Raw genomic sequence first — 16,995 nt, forward strand, 5'->3', positions numbered from 1 at the left:
GGGGGGCACCGGGGGCTTTGCTATGGCAATTACCCCGCTGTTATCTGAGCCATTGGCGTGACCGCAGCTCAGTATACCCCTATAAACAAGGACTTGGAGGTTCACGGGTCCTGTAGTCTGGTCTCCTAAGAAACTGACAAGGAACCACAGCGAAGAGAGAGGATTCCAAGTGCATTGATGTCAGTATCCTCATACGAGTAAACCAAGCGAAGTTTCACATACCAGGAAGCTTTCAAAGAGAACTTCTTTCTCAGTGCAACGGAGATGTGTTGAAAGGAACTGTAATATATATTGGAACAACGAATTTATGCATAATTGCAAACAAGAATAAATATAATTAAAAGCTTAAAACAAAACAATCCAGCAATACACAATATTGCTGACAGGTGGCGCAAGCTGGAACAGCTACTAAAAGAAATGTTCCATGAAGAAGGAGAACGCAATGTAGAACAGGTCACGCATCAGCAACACAGGAACTATGAGTACGCCGAGACAACTCATGAAAGAACTAGAACAGGCTAGAATCATGGAAATAAATAAATGGTTGGAAAGTGTCACTTTGAAAAAATATATTGACTGTAAAAGAATATCTCAGAATTCTTGTTCTGCCCACACTGAGTGACCTAGATCCAGATCTCCTCTCCAAGTGGCAATCCGATACAACAGAATGCTCTATGAAGCTAATTAACACATTAATTCTACATGCGGAAAGAAGATTAGCAAAACACAGAGAAATCTTCAGGACAATTTAAGGAAACAACTGAAGGTACGAAATCATTTGAGGATCTTGACAAAAGATTAGATAAACATGAATTAGATATACAAAACAAGAAAATCCGCAAATTTCAACGTGATAAAATTGACTATGCGACCGGGAGAGTGTATACATTTGCACAAAAGTATGATGCAAATTACAGCAAACAGTCTATGGATCGAGTACAGGAGCAAGAACAGAGAAGGATGTCAAGTGCGGAAAGCTCAGAAGTGAGCTCTGTTGATGAAGGAATGACCAGCAGCAGACAGTGTGTATGTTTCTGGGAAATGCGTCTTCTGCGAATGACAACGCGAGGCAGAGGCAGGGGCTCCTTCCAAAAAACAGAACATCATCAAAAAGAACCAGACGGGGCCACAAAAAACAAAAACGGAAAAACGAAAGATCCCAAAAAATTAGAATGGAAATAATAGACCTGGATGCACAATTACAGGATGATCTAGTACTCCACTTATCATCCAGAAAACTGAATACTAAACATTTGAAATGATTGAACAAAGGATTAATATTCTGTCCCTCATATAGCATGGATATTGCCATGTCAAGAGTGGATCTATACAAATTCTCCCGTAAAGTAAAACTTAAGAAATATTTCTCGAATATCCCACAGAGGCATGGGGAACAGAGAAATCAAGACACGTTATTGCCATTGACCATGAATGACATTCCACCATTGAGATCATTATACAGTCTGGAAATTGAAAATGAGAATGTATCAACAGCTACTACAGATGCCATGATAGCTATACAACTATGCGAAGAGATGATGGTCGAAACCAACATGTCTATCGGCAGCAATTGCAAAACACGATCAAGATTTTGCCCACAATTGCCAGCTGGAAATAGGGTAGATTTCTTCCAAGAACTGATGACAGAGGAACTTTGGACAATATATATATATTTATATATAAATGAAACAACTAAGACCAAATAAGATGACTAGAGATGACAATTGGTACAAAAGGCAGTGGTGATGGACGGAGCATCAGAACCAATCAAACACTCACACCTAGTCAACAGATCTGGGTTTGATCCATCACCGTTCTTTAGCCCACTCTGCCACCCCAGTTCAGACATAGCCATATGCAAATCAGTCTGACCCTGTGCCTCATGGGAACAGTCCAGCCCGAACTGCCAAGCCATGCCTTCCCTGGACCGGAAACGAGCTTCCTAGGACCGGTTTCTGGCATTTCAGCCCTCTTCAGCCAGGCTTGCTTGAATCCAGTGGCAAAGTGAGCAAGGGACTCACGTCTGAGCATACCCTGCCAACTTATGACGAACAAAGCGGTACAAAAGGGGGTGGTGATGGACGGAGCATCAGAACCAATCAAACACTCGCACCCAGTCAACAGATCTGGGTTTGCTCCATCACCGTTCTTTAGCCCACTCTGCCACCCCAGTTCAGACATGGCCATATGCAAATCAGTCTGACCCTGTGCCTCATGGGAACAGTCCAGCCCGAACTGCCAAGCCATGCCTTCCCTGGACCGGAAACAAGCTTCCTAGGACCGGTCTCTGGCATTTCAGCCCTCTTCAGCCAGGCTTGCTTGAATCCAGTGGCAAAGTGAGCAAGGGACTCACGTCTGAGCATACCCTGCCAACTTATGGCGAACAAAGCGGTACAAAAGGGGGTGGTGATGGACGGAGCATCAGAACCAATCAAACACTCACACCCAGTCAACAGATCTGGGTTTGATCCATCACCGTTCTTTAGCCCACTCTGCCACCCCAGTTCAGACATGGCCATATGCAAATCAGTCTGACCCTGTGCCTCATGGGAACAGTTCAGCACTACAAGACCATTGGAAAATACTCACCTAGGAAGAAGATTTAAAAACATATGTCTCAGACCACCTGAGTATCACCTACAGAAAGGCATCTTCCTTGGGGGACCTGCTAACACATCGTTATTTCCAGAAATCAGATAAACGTGGAAGCAAAATCCAGTGGTTAAGAGCGAGGGGCTTCTTCAAATACCCAAAATGCAAGGCATGCAAATCTGGTCATAACCAGCAAGAAGTAATCACCTTGATAGGGGAAAAAATCAAAATCTAGGAAAGAATCACATGTGAGACTACGCATGTAGTGTAAGCCCTAAGGTGTTATTGTGGGGAACAATACATTGGAAGCACAGTGAATAAACTCAAGCTACAAATTCTCCAGCACTTAAGAGCGATTAAAAACAAAGACTTCGCTTATGCCATTGCAAAGCATCCATGGAAAGATCATGAGGGTAACTTTGACAATCTATCTTTTCATGGCATTGAACACACCCCTTTGAACTTGAGAGGTGGAGATCGCGAGCTTAGGTTTCCTGGGTGTCTCTGAAAATTGCACGAATGAAAGTGGTATGATCCCCTTGGTGAAAAGGTTAACACAGAAACACATGTTAACCAAATTCTACAGCAGACTTATCATCGAGTCCCAACCATATCCGTAATCCACAAGGCCAGTTCCCACATACTATCATTGTTAACTTTGCTGAATACTGCACAAAGGAGTAAATACTAACTAAAGCAATCCAGTAAACATCCTTTGGGACTTCTGAAGAATGTATGTTCCAGGTTTATTCTGATATGACGATCTATGCCCGATGAAGGAAAGAGTTTAGGAATATACTAGACCCTTTTAAGGCAGCAGGGCTCAAGCTATGCTTTATGAACAGTCAAAGTTGAAAGTACTGTACGAAGGCAGATTTTGGATTTGTTTTCCTTTTGGTTTCACCAAACCAAGATTTTTTTTTTTAAAGGCACTACAAAGGGAAAAGTAATAAGAGAAGGTAGGATTTGTAATTAAATATGATCTTTCAATAGCGATTCTTCTTGTAGTATTACCAATTATTGATCAGTCTCGATTATGTTAAATTGACCTTCGAAAAAGCTGTCTAACATGACCATGGTTGTGACCCCTTTCGCATATGTGGCTAAATTGTCTAGAACTAGACAATCATTTTTAATCTCACATTTGACTGTGAGTGATAAGGCAACCATTGCTTTGTTTGTCTTTGTCAAGAAAATCTTCAAAGATTGTCACAGGCGAGGCAACATTAAAAGATTATTAAGAAGCTATTTATCCTGTGACCAAACTACCAGTCTTCCATCGAAGCTCTATTGTGCAAGTCTTCCTAAATCACTCCAAAACAACTTATGAATCCCTCGAAGTAATTGATGCAGATTTAAATACTTGGAGTAGATACATTTTCCCAAAATATCTTCTGATTAGCAAACAACCTTTATTATATTTCTGTTTAAGATATTAAAATAGTATTAAATGGGCTTGCCAGTGCAAAAGCTACAGACTATGACTGGACACGTATAGAGGTTAATAAATAATTATTTCCTGAATTACCGGAAGTTTAGTAAAATTATGTAATCGAATTATGCAAGGTGAGATAACTCCAGGTCTGTTTTCAGAAGTAATGGTAGTCCGCATTCTGAAGAGTGGGAAATAAATCTCATTCTTGTTGTCTGGTTAGTCTGAACGCAGATTATTAGCTTTCCACAAGGATTTTGGTTAATTATATCATGACAGTAGCCTCTACTTTAATACATCAAGATCAGAATGTTGTTTTGGCTATTAGATCCATTTCGGCTAACATGAATTATTTGATTCAAGCAATCGAGTACTTTTCATAAACTAATTATAAATCTGCAATAATAATAAGTTAAAAAGCTTTTGAAAAAGTATTCTCCAAGTGTATGCTTTTAACTCAACAATTTATGCTAATTATCAAAAATATATATGTCTGGGCTTTTGCCTCAACTATTTGGTGTTCAAAAAGATAGCCACATGCTTCCCTTCAGTTTCTGGCATGCCAGATTTGAAACTCTATGCCGACAACATGATTCTTTACTTAAAGGGTGAGAAATCCAACATATAAATCACATTAAGTAAAATTTACACTATAACTCTGATTAGAGATTATAAAATCAAACCTAGAAAAATGTGAAGTACTCCTTTCTAATGCCTCCATTAATGGTCTTCCCTTTAGGTGGCAATGTGGGTATAGCCCTCTCTCGCTATTACGGATATGTTACCACCTACTAATCTGGCCTATTTAAATTCAGCTAAATAGCTACTTTTATTAAAGTCTGGAATTGTCTTGACAAATCAAAGCAATTACCCCTGTCATTGGTAGAGTAGAGTAGCTGTGGTCAAGATGTCAATTCTACAGCTTTTTATATTCTAATGTTCCCAATAAAATCCTCAAACACTCATCAAGTTGATGCATTGATTTGTTACTTTATCTTAAAGAAGCAACACGCTTTCTTTCTATTGAAATTGTGTGCAATTGGACAAAGAGCATGGGGGATGAGTTAAGTCTTGCCACACCTAAGGTTATATTACCAGCCTGCCTTTATGGATACTATATCTCTTTTTAAAAATACAGTGATTACCCCAGTATTTGACAAATATCTCTTTTATATGATAATTGAGTCAGGAACACATTTACCTTTTTTACCCCTAAGATCTTTATAGTGCCCAAAAGAACTCTATATAAAATAATTTACACGCTTTATTTCGTAATAAAGAATTAATTAGAGAGTAGAACATATCAGATTGTCACAATTTTCTACTAAAGACTGCAATAGCCTGGGCCTGGCTCTTTCAAGTCATGAACTCAGGAAATGAAATAATGAAATTAATTCCTCTTGGAAGACTTGGGAACAGCCGGAGATATCCAATAATAAAAATGGTGGGGGCTCAGGAATCGCTTCTTAAAGATTCAAAGTATGCTTCAACAGTTTCCACTTTTGGTTAATGAGAAGGCTGACCTTATTGTAAAAATGCTATTTAAGTTTAATCTTCAAGGTTGTAGGAGCTATTATAGCTGCTTGTATCACAGTGAACAAACCTCACTCCTCTCCCGCCGCTTTGATAGAACTGAAAATGAAACTGGTAGTAGTAATCATCTAATATAGTTATAAAGTGTTTAGAGCAGCCAATTTCAGAAGTCTGGAATGTTTCTTAAGACTGTTGCTTAATTAATTATCAACACGTTTTTTTCCATATTTCCCTAATTGTTGGTTTAGATGCCAGCAAAATGGGGTGGTAGACTGGCAACGTGCTCATTTTTTAATCAACATTTTTCTTATTTAAATTTTTAACAAAGTAGGGATTTTTCTCCAGGCCCATTTGTTATCATTTTTGAATATATAAGAAATAATACTTCTGTTTCAGGCCTGGAATGTAAGTTTATTTTTGCTTCAATGTCTGTTGCTCGCTCACTTATACTACAACATTGGAAGCCTTCTGATATCCTGCGCTTGGTACAATGGCAGGTAAAAATTAATTGAGTGAGATTTTTTTTAACTAAACTTGCACAGAAAGGGACAATCGAGTAGCTGTATTTCAAAAGCTGTTGCAGACTGAGTAACAGAGTAACCATATTTGTAACCTAACACTTTTCTGCCGTGAGACTCCTCATAAAAGTCCTAAAGGACCCACCCTCCTCCTTCCCAGTGGCATCATGATGGCAGTTTATGTTAAGCAAGGATCTTAAGTTCTCCTAACAAATTATAGTAACTGCCAATACAGGGCATGGGGAGGTGGAGTTGCAGCCTACCTCAAACGTGCAGTGTCAAATGTTACCTCTGGAAGTTGCTGCTTATCTGGTTCCATCTCTCCTTATTTTCACACTTTTCATTGAAAAGTCATTGAGGGAAGAAATATCACCATCCCAATTTTACAGTATTGACTTCTCTAATGAAAGAGCAGATTAATGTAGCTTGATGAATGTGTTCCAGGATCCCTCCATGGTGTGACTAAACCATTTTTATTTGTTTCTCAAGCTCTTAAGCATTCCTTGTTTTAGACCATAAATATTTCGACTGAATATGAATTTTTCAAAGTGTGCTGATTTTTCTTTCCAGCTATGCAGTTGTTAGGTACCACAAGGAGAAATATTGGGTGTCCTTCTGAATATTTTTGTTGACACATTTGAACAACTGCCCCATTATTCACTAAACTGGATTTTTATCCTCTAATTTAAGTCAGGATCCACCTGTTTTTCTGACGGCTCCCATACCAATAGTCTTGGACTGTCTACTCCCTTGTTAATTCCATTACAAGAAACATTGATACTTCTCCACTGTTTTCATCAGTGAACATGATAAAGCCCGATTAAGAAGCTACACTTTAAAGGGACAACACAGACCGAGGTACATATTTATTTTCTGCTGTATTTCTTAATACACTGGTTGCCTATTTAAAGTACAGAAGTGCTATGCCAGCACCTGATAGTGTTGCTTTTCCTGTTCATACTGGAGTTGAGTGTTTACACTTTGCTTCTTAGGCGTGGAAGGACTAACCAGTTCTTCCATTACCTGATTAAGAAAATGTGTACATTACTAATAAGGCTCCTGATTCTAGAGCGGAACAAGAACCTAAGTATCCAAAAAACACCTTGAATGCCCTTGCTCTAAGACTGTTTGTAGTACTTTTCATGAGATTAGCTCTATAATGTTCAATTACAGCAGTTTTTTGGAATAACATTTTTAACGGATTAGTCCATTGCTATATGGACCTGGATGAGTTCATCTGGAGCCCTCAACATCAAAATCCTTGGAATGCCAAGTTCAACAGGCCGATGGATTGCCTTGTGTTCAAGACTAATCTTTTCAAAAACAATTTGTCATGGTTCGTTACTGCTCCAGTAGGTAAAGGAAAATGTCTGTTCTGCTAATATAAATTATGGAGTAGGAGTCTTAACGTGTGGCAGTATCTAGGCAAAAAATCTAACTAATCTCTTATCTTGGCCATAGGCAAATCAGCACAGCTTTGATTACTTCTAGCCCATTTTTGTCGTTGTGTGTTATCAGAAGTCTTTTTCAATCCTGCCATGATGCAAGCAATTCACAACAAATTAAAAAGCAAGCAGAGACTAATAGTACCAAAATATCATGAAAGCGTGTTTCCCCTAAACATGATTTTATTGCATAATCTATATTCTTCCTAGCTGAAGTACTCAACCTAGGACAATAATTTTGGTTATTTCTTCCAGAATCTAGAGAAGAAGAATTATGATTACTGTGGGTTGTGAGCTTTAAAATTGAAATTGTTGATCGTAGAATGCAATCCTTATCTCAAATTCAAGGCACGGAAGAGCAGGGTGATGAACTTCGATGGGAGTCATGGCAGTAAAAATATGTATGGTTCCTTTGGTGGACTGGTATTCGAAAGGGATGTTCTATGTTTTCAGTTCTGACTTGTATACCATCTTATTAAAGAAATACAAGGCAGGTTATGTTAATTTTGTTCTTTTTTTCTGTTGATTGTTTGCTTGAGACATTTCGTACATACACGTCTGTCTGTGATAGTATGACTTTCCTTCTAGCCAGCTATGGAAATGTGCCTATATCTAAACCTTACTATCTCAGCTGTGCTCAAGCATTTCGCTCGATGTCTACTACCTATATGTGAATTGTAAATTATTATTGCTTACAGCAATGTGCAGATGTATGAGCAGCTGGTGAGAGTAACTTAAGGCAGAAAACACAGTACTAAAAGTCTGCATGGCCTCGCAAACTACATTAGCTTTCATCGTGCTCTTAGAGGAAAGGATACATTTTGTGGTACAGCAGTACTCTCTGTAAATGGTTTCTCCAGCATCCCAGGGGCTTCTAACATTTTTTAAACACTACCGCTAGATGCTCTGTGTTCTAGAGCTTGCTATTAGCAACCCCGTGCACACAGCTTTTAATAATTTATTATAGTACTTGAACACATGATTTGTGAACTACTCAACATGTATAAATATCCCTTGCTCAAAGGCATACCACTCTAATAAACAGTTGCCAAGAAATTCACTTGCCTCATTGTCTTTTAAAAGACTTGTTATGTATTATGATACTACCAGTTTCTATATTGGCTTCTAAAGCAACTTCGACATCATTACGCTAAATATGAACTACGATTCTACTTTGATTTACTCACAGCCTGTCTGAGTATTTAGCATTTTCCCATTTTAGTATGTTTATTATTATAACTTGTCTCCTTTTTAATAATAGGTCATTCATATGTCTCAGTTCAATTTCAAAATGGTTATTGCTAACCAATTAAATGCATTGACCGCATTTCAATCCAAGCAGATAAATGATCTTTCCTATAGAAATGTTATGTTCATAAAAGTCTCTCACCTAACAACGATAGACCTCTTGTTCTGAAGTCCCCATCATCGGAGCTCCTTCTTTGGTGTCTGCTTTTACATTTAGTATTACCTTTTATTGCAGCCTCATTAATTAATAATCTGGTTTAAAGTAATACTTTTCCCACTGGTCCTCTGGATAGGTAGTCAGAGAAATTGGATACCTTGGGTTGGAAAGGTTTTGCTTCAGGGAGTATAGCTCTGTTGGTAGCTAATGTGTGCTGCTTGCATGCTTGCTGTGTACTCCCATTCTTTGTGGGAAACGGAAACTGGCAGTGTACAGTCTTATCGCATGAGAGATTTCTTTGGGTCCATGGTTTATGATGGTATGGAGGTGCTAAGCAGTCTATACAAATTGACCTTAATGGGACAGACCCTACTGTATGCTGTATGGGTACTGGAGCTGTGATATGCAAGCAAGCGTATGTCAAGGGTTCTGACTTGGGTGATATGGAAGCACAACTCATTGACAGGAGCGTCTACGACCAAAGGCTGTTTTGGAAGAAGGCTCATGACTCATTTGGGTGTTTTAGGCAGGCTAAAGCTACAGAGCTCTGGGTTTGTGGCCTGTTCCTCAAGGATATTCAGTCAGCAGTACAGGTGCTTTCATGGGGTAAGCCTGCAGCCTCAGCCTGCGGAGCAACAGTTTTCCAGAGTAGATGAGAAAATAGAGTTAAGTAGGACAGTCACCCTCTTCCTCTCCTACTGCACCAGTTTCCCCCAAAAAATCTCTGCCCCTGGAGATTCAGACATTCTATTCTGAGGTGAGGGCTAGAAGTGTCCTCTTTGAAAAAGTGAAAGTCACTTCAGACTAGTGGGTCATACAGGCCCCTACATGGCAGAAATGGCGACACTTTCCACCTGAGCTCCCAACCAGACAAAAGGTATTCCACCCTAGACCAGGGACCTGACCCTACAGCTTTGCAGATCTGGTAACGCTTTGTTGATTTTTGTTCACATGTGCTTCATTAGCGCTGTTTCCCCTGTTCAACCCGTCCCTTAACGTCCCTTACCCCTCCCATGCATAAACCGCCCCTCCTCATGGGGCCTTCCTTGTTTATCCGGGTGGTGAATCATATGAAATATAAATCTCCCATTTGATTTTTCGATGATGTGAAGCTCTGCATGTCGATCTGTTAGTAATGAAAAGAAATGCCCTGGATTTTGCTTCATTGAGTGCCACTCTCAGTGGTCATTGGGTTAAGAATTAACGGTGTGGATTTATATGTTGCATTATGCTTTTTGTTTACTGCATTTTGTTTCTTCTCAGCTGCCCCTACTTCCAAAGAACACAGGTTGCATTTGTGTTGATTGCCCTTTATTGGACAAGACGGTCTTAGTACCTCAATCTCCTGATGTAGAGATTGGACCCACTGTATCGCTTGTTCCACTGGAAGGTCTAATATTTCAGCACAGTGGTCTTCTTTTACATTCGTTGGTACCCAAGATGAGCTTTCTGGCTTGGAACCTGAAAGGCTGACTTCAAAAAGTTATGATCTTCCTTGAATGGTGCTATATGTGGTGTTGTGTGTGTAAGGTTTCCTTCATCTAACATGAAGATGGTCCCTATTTTCTTTAAAATGTAAACCGGACAGTATTTCTTCTGAGGGTACAAGATTCCCAGATTCTTCTCTGCACTTGGGGAAAAAAAGGGCCTTAGTGTGGGTGCATTTAAAGGTTAATTGGCATCCATTTGGTCATGTCTTTGCTCGACAAGAGGTCACTGTGCAAGCAGTAAGATTTTTCAAAGAGTTAAATATGTTTTCTCAAAGGTCCTTTGTAGTCCCTGATAGGGATTTGAATCTTGTTATTTCTTCTATAATAGGCTCTCCTGTCGAACCTATGTATTAATGTTCCCTTACATTTCTAAAATTGAAAACATCCTTTTTAGTAGTAGCACTGCGAGGAGAGTAAGTAAATTTGAAGCCTATCTGGTTTCCCTCCTTTCACAACATTCTCAATCTACTTGCTCTGAGACTGAAGCATTCATTCATGCACAAGGTCATATCCTATTGATTTGTTTGTCATCTTATTACCATCGATTTTCTCTTCCACATCAGTCAAAGGAAGAGGACAGGGTTAAATCTTATACTATCCATGAGTCATTATGTTCATAGGTTGTCTTATTTTAGGCTAGATGACTACTCTTTAGATTTTGAAGGACTATTTAAAGAAGGGAAGGCTATTAAAAAGTGAAGACTGTCACAGAAGGCAGATTGGCAATGGTGGGTCTGGCACCTGAGCGGTCAGGATGATTACTAATGTGCAACTTACAATTTTTACCAACATACTTAGGTCCTAATTACGATGTCGGTCGGAGTTGCCTCCGACCGACATTGCTGCGGATGGGGAACGACTGACCTCAGGTCGGAGGTTCCCACACCGCAATTAGGATGCAACCGCAAACTTCCATTTTTCAATTGGAGCTTGCACGGCGGGCCGAAACCGCCCAGAGCACAAGCTCCCATTGTGAAAGGAAATTTTTAAACATCCCTGACCTGTGCAGCAGGTACCTCATGGTGTTTGCCACACGGTGCAGGGATGTGAAGGGGGCACCATAGATGCCTCCCAGAGCCACATGCAAGGGCCAGGGGGAAGGGGACCCTGCTATGCCCCCCCCAAAGACACTTTCCGACAGATGTTCCATGTCTAAAAGGCCGACATGGAACTACTGTCGGAAAGTGCCATCATAATCCCGATGGCAGAAACGCCGCCCTTAAGGGATTATGAGGCCTTTCCGACTGACTGGCGGGTTCCTTGAACCCGTCGGAACAAAGTCAGATTCCCCGGCCGGTTTAAACTCTGACCGCCATCATTGTAACTCGGCGGTCGGAGTTTAAACCTACAATGTCAGTCATAAAACCTCCGACCAGTGGTAGGAGGCTTTTCGACCAACATTGTAATTAGGCCCCTGGTGTCTCTCTCTTCCTCGTACTTTTATGTTGCTGTAAACCACCCTAAAAAAGTGAGGTAAGTACTGTGCAAAAGCCATCTGGCCTGTCCTTCCCGTGTACAGATGAAATTGAGATAAATGTGGAGTATTTCTATCCTTGTGCTGACATGGAGATTACACACAATTGTACTTTCTTTCCTTGTATTTTTTGTATTGATCTCTGCCACTGGATCTTTGTATTTATGAAACTGGTGCGAAACCTGTGGCGGACACACTGGTGCCGGCGTTGAGCGGCTGCAGAGAGGTGGCGGTTCTTTAGCGGCGGCGGCGAAAAAGACTATTTTATTTCTGAGCAATCAAGATGGCGGCTGGGCGCTGAGGAGGCAGCTTTCACTGTGCACCGACAGGGTGATTTAAGGCTCACAGTGAGTACTGCTCTGCGATTGTGACACCGGCATTGGGTAGGGCTGAACCCCGCTGTCTGCGGAAAACCGAGAGCATGCCTCTGACCTGGGAGAAGAGTCACCTTCACAAAATGGCGGCAGCAGACGGCGATGCCGAGCCCCGACGGATGCGGTAGCGAGAGGCGACCTGCGGGACTGCGGTGCGGGGGTGACTGCTGTGGACCGACCCGCCTTTACTTGCTGGCCTGAGAAGAGCTGGGGGGGCCACCCTGAACACTGAGCTGCGGTGCTGTAGCAGCAGTGGGCAGTGTTGTGCTGGGCCTGTGCCGTGAGGGTCCCTGACTGGGAGCATAGCAGGACGAAGAGCGGCTGACACTGGGAAGTTGAGAGCTCACTGGGCCTGCTTAAGAGCTGGTTGAGCAGTGCACGGAGGACATTGACACAGCGGGAAGGTTCTGCTTCGTTTGGGAGTTCCTATGAGGCTGCCATCATGGGTGGTGGTACCTATGGAGGGGTGATTTCCCTCGCTGGTGTCCTACGCCGACAGCTTGTGTGCACGGAAGAGGGCCTTGGAAATAGTAGTCAACACCGACAGCTTGTATGCACGGACGAGAGATCCGAACATAAGTACTGTGGTCTGAAGGTGCGGACTTGCCTGCCCTGCTGTCGAGCTCGGCGCCTACACTTGGAGTTCCTTGCTGATACTGCTCCTGAGACCCCTGCGGACCTACATAGCCAATAACAATGGGGAGGGTTTCCAGAAAGAAAGGGTTCGCTGTATTGCACGTGGAGGACATGGGGCCGCACACAGATGATGAGGATGAGTTGACGGTGAGGCAGAAGGATACCATCCTGGAGGGCCCCACTCTGGTAGACATCATGCAGGCCATCACTTCTTTGAGAGAAGCTCTGGAGACAAAGATGGATTCTATCGGGGCAGATCTCAATCTGTTGAAGGACGACCATCGTAAGCTTAAGGAGCGAGTGAAGCTTAACGAGAAGGCCTTGGAGGAGGTCCCAGAGGCAGTAACTGCACTACAGCGTTCTCTGAAACTAGTGGAAGCCAAGGTCCAGGTGCTGGAAATGAGAGCGGAGGACATCGAAGGGCACTCCCACCTGAACAATCTGCGTATTGTGGGGGTCTCTGAGCGAGAGGAATGGGAGGATGCAGGACATTTTATAGAGAACTGGCTTAAAACGGAAGTGGCCCCGGAGGAGCTCTTCTCCTTCTATGCATTCTAGTGAGCCCACAGGGTCCCGACTAGACTGCCCAACCCTGGGGCCCTCCTCGGCCGATGGTGGTGCGGCTGCTTCATTTACCGGGACAGCGATCACATCTTGTAACAAGCTGGAGAGAAACGGAATTTGAAGACTGGGAATGCCAGGGTGATGATCTTTCCGGACTTCATCAGGGAGGTACAGAGACAACGTGCTTCCTTCCTAACTCTCAAGCGGAAGCTGCGCCAGTTGCAAATTCCCTATGCCATGTTATTCCCGGCACGCCTCCGGGTGATCGATAACACAGAAACTCACTTCTTTACTGCCCCGCAAGAAGCTTGGCACTGGCTGGAGACGCATGACCTCTCCAGAGGTGATTTTCTCCTTCATGCCGCTTTGACGGCAGCTATCCGAAAACACTGGCCGGAGGGGATGGTGGAACCCCAGACCTCCCTGGCCTGTCAATATGTGGTGATGGCGGCTGGTACTTTCAAGGCGGTAACTTGCCTCTACAGGCGTATCACTCAGGGAATGCGTCGGCCCCTAACGACACTGCACCTCAAATGGGAGAAGGTCCTGGGTATGGTCATCGATGAGAAACCATGGGGGGGGGAACTTGTGGAAAGGGCCTGGAAGAGCTCTAGGAATGCACACTTCCAGTTGATTCACTTTTATGTCCTGCACAGGGTGTACCTTACCCCGGGCAAGATTAATGAATACTTCAGGGCCCGGACTGCGTGCCCGAGATGTAATTTAGAGGGTGCGGGGTTCCTCCACATGTTCTGGGATTGTCCACATCTGGGAGAGTTCTGGTGAGGGGTGACAACTGGGCTGGCGGCCGCGACGGAGAGAGAAATAGCGTGGACGCCAGGTTGTTGTTTGCTGCACTGGTTCCCCCACAATGCTAGGAATAAAGTTACTAGTAGGTTTATAGATCTGGGGTTGGTGTTGGCTAAAAGGGAACTCGCTAGTCATTGGAAAAAAACAAGCATTGGCATAGCCAATAGGTCTCGCTTTTGGGCCCGCTGGTTTGGCAGTGCCTTTAGCGATGCTCTTCAGCCTTGGCAAGAGACTTTATAGTACGGGCTATAGAAACAAATATTAAGTGTACGTGTGCTAAGCGTGTATCTTATGACGTAACATAGGGTGACGCTGGCTTTTGCGCAATGGGACTTGATGACGCCAACACTGAGATTGATTTACAGTAGAAAGGCAAGCTTTGTGAGCATCTCTGGAAACAAACTTTTCAAGTTGGATCTCTAAAAATAATATGCTAAGCTTAATGTGATGAATGAAACATTTCCCCTCATCTAGAAAGGGTAGCAGAATCAAAACCATGTGGGTGAAGGCACGTATGTGTAATACAAAACAAAACCAGATCTGACTCTATCTGATGTCTCCGAACACAAATGGCTATCTTTTACCTCACTGTGTTCTGCAGAAATAACTGTACTGCATCTTTAATTTTGGGGAGCGGACAGCTAAAGAAAAGTTCAAACACATTTAGAGAGGTCAAGGTAGACAAGACATCACATTAAAACTACATTGTGACAGAACATTAAATTGCAACCATACATTCAGCCCACAGTGGGCATAACCAAATGAACAATGCATGAGACCCCTAGAGGGCAAACCACTTCCGGTTGTAGAGCAAAAGCTTCAGCCGTCATGGGAAAGTTTGAAAATGCATTGGAAGGCATGCAAAGTGATTATTTTGACTCCCGCCCCCCCCATCTGAGGGTGTGGACCTGAAAGCTGATCAGAAAAGCAAGTCTAAGTCATGCTGAACAATGCGAGGGTAGTCCTGTTGTCCTGGCTGATTATATGGATGAAAAGGTACTTTAACCCCTTCAGTGCCCATGACGAGATAGTCTCGTCATGGGCACAGCGCAACCGCGCTCCATGACGAGACTATCTCGTCATGAACCCCGCCCGCTAATGAAACGCCCGGCACAGGGAGTGGAAAGGGCGGGGCACTGAAGAGGTTAAAGGCGTGGCCCTGCAAAGCAATATGGGGCAAGTTTGCTGCATTAAGTGAATTTTTATAGCAGGGCCTCTCCCACTGTGTCGGGGATATCCCTTGTGATATTTCCTTGTTGGTTTTTTGAGAACGCGGCCTCGTGTGCACCAAAGCAGTAAATACGAGGTCTGTAATAGGAGCACTCATTGATGACGTTTTAGAAATGCAATATGTGAGGAGATTAGAATAAGCCTTTAAGCTGCCACGACAAAGACACATGAAAGGAATAGTCCCAGACACTTACAGATAAGCACTAGGCACTAAAGTGAAATGGTACCAGTTTTTGAGCGGTGCTCTGTGGCAGTAAAGAACAAGCATCGCGGCACCGACGCTTTACTTTTAATGTTCAAAGTAAAGCGTGGGTGCCGCGATTATACCAAAAGTAAAGAAATAGAGGTTTTTTTCTATTTCTTTACTTTTGGTATAACCGCGGCACCCACGCTTTACTTATGGGTTGTCCATTTGCCAATAAGGCTGTATGGGGTAAAAATCTTATTTAATCTGCACTTTTAATAGGTTTGTCATGTATGGATTTGTCAAGAAGCACTCTGGGTTTCCTTTGATGTAGTAGATCCGGTATTCCATTGGTGTTTTGTAATTAATACATATGTCCTTGTTGCATGGAAAAAAAGTAGCATTTGTAGCTGTCTTTGTTGCCTCATAGTCACTTCAATATCGTTAACACCTGCCATTCTTCTTGAGCCTGGTATCCAATCGAAACACCTTTTAATTTGTTGCCCGGTTATGCTTGTCAGCAGTTTGATTCATATTGTCTTTAGGTCAACTTTCTGTTCTTCCTTTCCATAGGGCTATAAAATCATACGGGTATTGATCCCCTAGACCCCTCAATAGTTTTCTCTTGAATCATGTATCGACTATATACCACTGTGGGTCTCTCTTTAACTATTAAATATTAATGGTAACATTAAAGCGTGTGGTTCCTGTTGGAATAAATGATGGAATGGATTGTACGGTTTTATTTAAAAATGTAGGTTAACTATTGTAGTGTTTTTGATGACCTCTTTCAATATGGAACAGTGCAAGAACCCTTGGTAACCTTCTTTATTTTGCAGGTTCATTCTTCAGTCCAAGGAATGTATACACAATCAACTAAAAGAGAAGCAAAAAGTAGCAGATGAGAAAATTAAAGAACTTGAGGTATGCTTTTAGTTGATCATAACTGATTTTAATTTGCCATCCTGTCTTCTTAAATGATATTATTGTCAAGTTCAACTCTTGATTTTAGCCTAACGTGTTTGCAAAGTGGCAGGATTTTGCAAAGCAGTTTTGGTAAAATGTTGCACTTGGAAGATTTTGTTAAAATATAGCAGCAACATCAAAATCTCACTATCTGTTCTTTTTTTTTTAAACAGATTTTATTTGTCAAAATATCACATATGGCGCAGATCTCTGTACCCCAGAGACAACTGCCGCATGTAAGATACAAAAATTGAATTTGACCATTTGACCATTTTCCATATAAAAAGACAGGAGAATATGAGAGGCAATACAAATAAAATCAAACCCTCAAAACACCCAACG

The 16,995-nt window shown here is 42.2% G+C and overlaps 1 protein-coding gene across 1 annotated transcript in view; it reads left to right on the forward strand.

Moving 5' to 3' along the window:
- The window catches only part of PFDN1 (prefoldin subunit 1), a 102,323-nt gene that overhangs the window by 28,318 nt on the left and 57,010 nt on the right, over window positions 1-16,995 (forward strand). Inside the window, exon 3 of the mRNA XM_085617904.1 lies at window positions 16,527-16,611. Coding sequence (XP_085474030.1) covers window positions 16,527-16,611 — 85 coding nt within the window. The remainder of the gene's footprint in view (window positions 1-16,526; window positions 16,612-16,995) is intronic.

This window comes from Triturus cristatus, chromosome 7, assembly GCF_964204655.1.
Source record: "Triturus cristatus chromosome 7, aTriCri1.1, whole genome shotgun sequence".
NCBI lineage: Eukaryota > Metazoa > Chordata > Amphibia > Caudata > Salamandridae > Triturus > Triturus cristatus.